The following is a 5,000-nucleotide window of genomic DNA, read 5'->3' as shown; positions in this document are numbered from 1 at the left end:
TGTTCATCTGGGGCGCCGTCACAACTGCAGATGAGGCCCATTAGGAGCCAATCAGGAATGAAAACAGTGAGACAAACACAAATATATCAGCTCTAACCTTCGGTGGTTCTTTGTTTTGTGTGTAACGCGTGAAAAGGGAACAATTTTCTGTATTCAATTACACCTGGTAAGAGAGACAACCCAGTTCTCATGGTTTCTCTTTACATATTATGAAAATAGTAGCGTGCACGGGGACGGATACAGTTTCAATCCATGAAGTGGAGAGGTGGTGCCAAAGGGCGAGGCGTTCTGGGATAACAGGCCTTTCTTCCACTGGAACAACGGCACGGCTGCGTTTCACTTTTCAGCACCGAGACAATCTTCAGTAAACTCTTCTTTGTGTGACTCTGACCAGTGAAAGTGTGCGAAGGCTGCTGTTGTAACGTGACGTAGAAATGTGCTTTGTGTCGGCCCGTTGGAGCTGCAGAGCAGAGTCCGGCCAGCGAGGACCCTACCTGTCCTGGCCTCGGTGAGGTACGAGCGCTGGCTCCGCCCCCCAGAGTTGACGGACATGAGGCTCAGGTGGTAGTCCGTGTAGGGCTGCAGCTGCACGACGGTGGCCGGAGACGCGCTCACAGAGGTCTCGGAGAAGAAGTGTCCCGCCTTGGACTGGGTTCTCAGGATGTAGCTGCTCGCTCCCGGAACCGGCGAGAACTCCACAGTGATGCTGTGGCTGTTCTTGGAATAAGCTTTGTCAATGCTGGGGACCTCCGGAGCTGCAGAGCACAACACATGTGGAAATACACTGCAGGACTGCAGCACAAACACTCTGACACGGTGGAGACCATCAGCGACTGTCACTAACATCCATCAACACATGTTTGTTGCCAATGTTTTGAGCAAAAGCGTCTTTTACTCTCCGATTAAAGAAAATCCAGGATTGAAGAGGAGAAACATTTTATCCTGGAAAGAATAAATTAGTAGAAAATGACATGTCTCGACCAAAGGGGACATTTACCACTTTTACTCCTGACAGCAAAGTCCATGGTTCAGAAAACTATAATGTCATTAAAGTTGACTATAGGAAGTGAACCATTTCATTATTTTGAACCCAGAAGAACCCACCGTGTATTCCACACTTGAAATTCACTGAACTCTTCCTGCTGCTTTTAGCTTGAACTGAAATCATGAAGTCCTGAAGTGACGTCAACTTAACATCCTGGTGTGGTTGTCATGTGACTGTGGTTGTCATGTGACTGTGGTTGTCATGTGACTGTAGTTGTCATGTGACTGTGGTTGTCATGTGACTGTGGTTGTCATGTGACTGTAGTTGTCATGTGACTGTGGTTGTCATGTGACTGTAGTTGTCATGTGACTGTGGTTGTCATGTGACTGTGGTTGTCATGTGACTGTAGTTGTCATGTGACTGTAGTTGTCATGTGACTATAGTTGTCAAGTGACGGTCATGTGACTGTAGTTGCCATGTGACGGTCATGTGACTGTAGTTGCCATGTGATGGTCATGTGACTGTAGTTGTCATATGACGGTCATGTGACTGTAGTTGTCATGTGACTGTGGTTGTCATGTGACTATAGTTGTCAAGTGACGGTCATGTGACTGTAGTTGCCATGTGACGGTCATGTGACTGTAGTTGCCATGTGACGGTCATGTGACTGTAGTTGCCATGTGATGGTCATGTGACTGTAGTTGTCATATGACGGTCATGTGACTGTAGTTGTCATGTGACGGTCATGTGACTGTAGTTGCCATGTGACGGTCATGTGACTGTAGTTGCCATGTGACGGTCATGTGACTGTAGTTGTCATGTGACGGTCATGTGACTGTAGTTGCCATGTGACGGTCATGTGACTGTAGTTGTCATGTGACGGTCATGTGACTGTAGTTGCCATGTGACTGTGGTTGTCATGTGACTGTAGTTGCCATGTGACGGTCATGTGACTGTAGTTGCCATGTGACGGTCATGTGACTGTAGTTGTCATGTGACGGTCATGTGACTGTAGTTGCCATGTGACTGTGGTTGTCATGTGACTGTAGTTGCCATGTGACAACAGTGTTCCCAAGAACAAAGACATGGAGAACAATGAGTCCAGTAAAGATTGTGATTCAGACATTGATGAATCAGGTGAATATATATATATATATATATATATATATATATATATATATATATATATATATATATATATATATATATATATATATATATATATATATATATATGCACTCCTCTCCCTGTTCCTCCACCTCCAGTGTTTTCCGACCTGTCGTCTCCTCCGTCTCCGCCCGGCCGATGACATTGCTGGCGTCTCCGAAGGCCTCCAGCTGCATGGTGTACCGGGTGTTGGGGGCCAGCGAGTGGACCGAGCCCATCACTGTGTTCCCGCTGAACTGGGTGGACACCGGCTGGTCCGGGGAGTTCTTGGGCGTGGCGGTGATCTTGTAGGAGCTGGCGCCGGTCTGGCCGCTCCACTGCACCGTCATGCTCTTCGACGTCACGGTGAACACTGAGAACACGATGCCTGAGAGGGGAAGGAAGGACACATGCAGGAAGGTCCATTACTGGGACATCTGGGCTTGTTCTGGGTGAAAAAAGCAGCGGCTTTAAGATTTCAAACCCTTTTCAAGGTGATTCCTGTTCAAGATATCATTTTCAGATAAGAGCCGAGCGTCTTCCAGTAAAAACAAAGAAACGTACCATTTTGGGCAGCGCACATCTGAAAAGGACAAAAGACAAAAGGTGAAACGTCTTGATGAATAATGAGAAGGACAGGAGGACAAAGCCATGGTTCCAAGGGTAGCGTGCTCGCGGCATTTCACATTATATCCTGAGACAAATTATGCCCTGGATCATGTTCTGGGAGCGCGAGGGGCAGCAGCTTGCACATTACCTTCACTCAACACAGATTCCAAGACTGGCCAGTGCAGGTATTTCTTTCAGGCCTGAATGAATTTGTCTATTGAGCTGAGGTAGGGCACGCCACACGCACTTGTTGAAAGCAGCGACGCTCAAAAGAGCCAGTGTTCGTACGTTCACAAGTCAATCCACTGCACAGAAATGTGGACATATTGAGGACGAGGAGCTCGTCCACCACAAAACACTGGTGCTAAAGTACTTCTATCGACATTTTTGTCAAAGATGAATGTTTGAGGAAATGACAGTTTCTTACCCCTGTGAAGGTCAATAAAAGCAGAAGTTTTGGCAACTCTAAGCGTGTTGTCTTCATGTCTTCCATTCTTTCTGCCTGGAGGCTCAAGGTATCTTCAGGAAATAAGCTCAGGCTTAAATGTTCTGTTTCTCCTCTCTTACTTCCTGTCTCCCTCTCTTTTCCCAAACCACAGGTGCTTTATTGTTTCAGCAAATACCAAAGAGCCAAAGGCAGTAACTCCTCCCCCTGGGGGGTCCAGGTGACCTATCACAGCCTCAGGTGGGAGCTCACCTTCCCGAGATGAAGATTGTGATTAACAAACGTTATTGCAGGACAAGCTGTTGATGTTTTGGCACTTCTTGAATGAAGAGTCAACTTGATACGAGTGACGACCTATTTCTGTTTTTGTTCTTCTCCGACTCAACGCTTTTAATGTGGCTGGATATGGTTTCATTCATTCATCTGATTTGATTTCTTACATGAGCTTTTGAGATCTACAGCAAATACTTCGCTTGTCTTTCATTTGGCTTCTATTCCAAAGGAAACCGACACGGTCAGTTTATGTAAATAGTTATTGTCCAGTAGAATCTGGGTCTAACTTCCAACCTGTTAATGTTGACAGCAGAGCCAGAGGCCGAAGCTCCGGCCCCCAACAGACCAGCTCACTGTGGAACACAACCAGGTTTCCTCATCAAGGATAGAAACAAAACCTTGGTGGGATCAGGCCAACATGGAGGAACTTCATCCTGCAACCAAAGAGAAGCTTTGTAATCCCAGTGTGACAAAGGCCAGGTTAGAATCCCAGTGAGTCCGGTGAGCATCATGAAATCAGGAACTGACAGACTCTTTGTGTCTCCGGGACAAAAGCTGATCACACAAACAACAGCAGTCACTTTAAAGGGTATTAAAGAGAACAGAGTCAGATTTCCTGAAGTCGGCGGCTCAAAGGTTTGTAGTTTTAGTGAAACGTTCCGACGAGCTTCCTCGTTACTTCAACAACAAACAAGCAGAGCAACACCATGTGGCCACCGTCACTTCTAACACCATGTGGCCACCGTCACTTATAGCACCATGTGGCCACCGTCACTTCTAGCACCATGTGGCCACCGTCACTTCTAACACCATGTGGCCACCGTCACTTCTAGCACCATGTGGCCACCGTCACTTCTAACACCATGTGGCCACCGTCACTTCTAGCACCATGTGGCCACCGTCACTTCTAGCACCATGTGGCCACCATCACTTCTAACACCATGTGGCCACCGTCACTTCTAGCACCATGTGGCCACCGTCACTTCTAACACCATGTGGCCACCGTCACTTCTAACACCATGTGGCCACCGTCACTTCTAGCACCATGTGGCCACCGTCACTTCTAGCACCATGTGGCCACCGTCACTTCTAACACCATGTGGCCACCGTCACTTCTAGCACCATGTGGCCACCGTCACTTCTAGCACCATGTGGCCACCGTCACTTCTAACACCATGTGGCCACCGTCACTTCTAACACCATGTGGCCACCGTCACTTCTAACACCATGTGGCCACCGTCACTTCTAGCACCATGTGGCCACCGTCACTTCTAGCACCATGTGGCCACCGTCACTTCTAACACCATGTGGCCACCGTCACTTCTAGCACCATGTGGCCACCGTCACTTCTAGCACCATGTGGCCACCGTCACTTCTAACACCATGTGGCCACCGTCACTTCTAGCACCATGTGGCCACCGTCACTTCTAGCGCCATGTGGCCACCGTCACTTCTAGCGCCATGTGGCCACCGTCACTTCTAGCGCCATGTGGCCACCGTCACTTCTAGCGCCATGTGGCCACCGTCACTTCTAGCGCCATG

The 5,000-nt window shown here is 48.2% G+C and overlaps 1 protein-coding gene across 1 annotated transcript in view; it reads right to left on the bottom strand.

The window, feature by feature from the left end:
* The window catches only part of LOC308148087 (fibronectin type III domain-containing protein 7-like), a gene marked incomplete at both ends in the record, with an annotated part of 23,972 nt that overhangs the window by 15,951 nt on the left and 3,021 nt on the right, over positions 1 to 5,000 (bottom strand). The window contains 3 exon segments of the mRNA XM_080521514.1: positions 1 to 24; positions 495 to 755; positions 2,262 to 2,519. The exon segment at positions 1 to 24 is cut by the window's left edge and continues 119 nt beyond it. Of these exon segments, the coding sequence (XP_080377640.1) occupies positions 1 to 24; positions 495 to 755; positions 2,262 to 2,519 (543 nt within the window).

Source organism: Blennius ocellaris (genome assembly GCF_963422515.1).
Source record: "Blennius ocellaris genome assembly, contig: SCAFFOLD_60, whole genome shotgun sequence".
NCBI lineage: Eukaryota > Metazoa > Chordata > Actinopteri > Blenniiformes > Blenniidae > Blennius > Blennius ocellaris.
The sequence above is the reverse complement of the archived record's forward strand: the minus strand, read 5'-3'. Positions and strand labels throughout refer to the sequence as shown.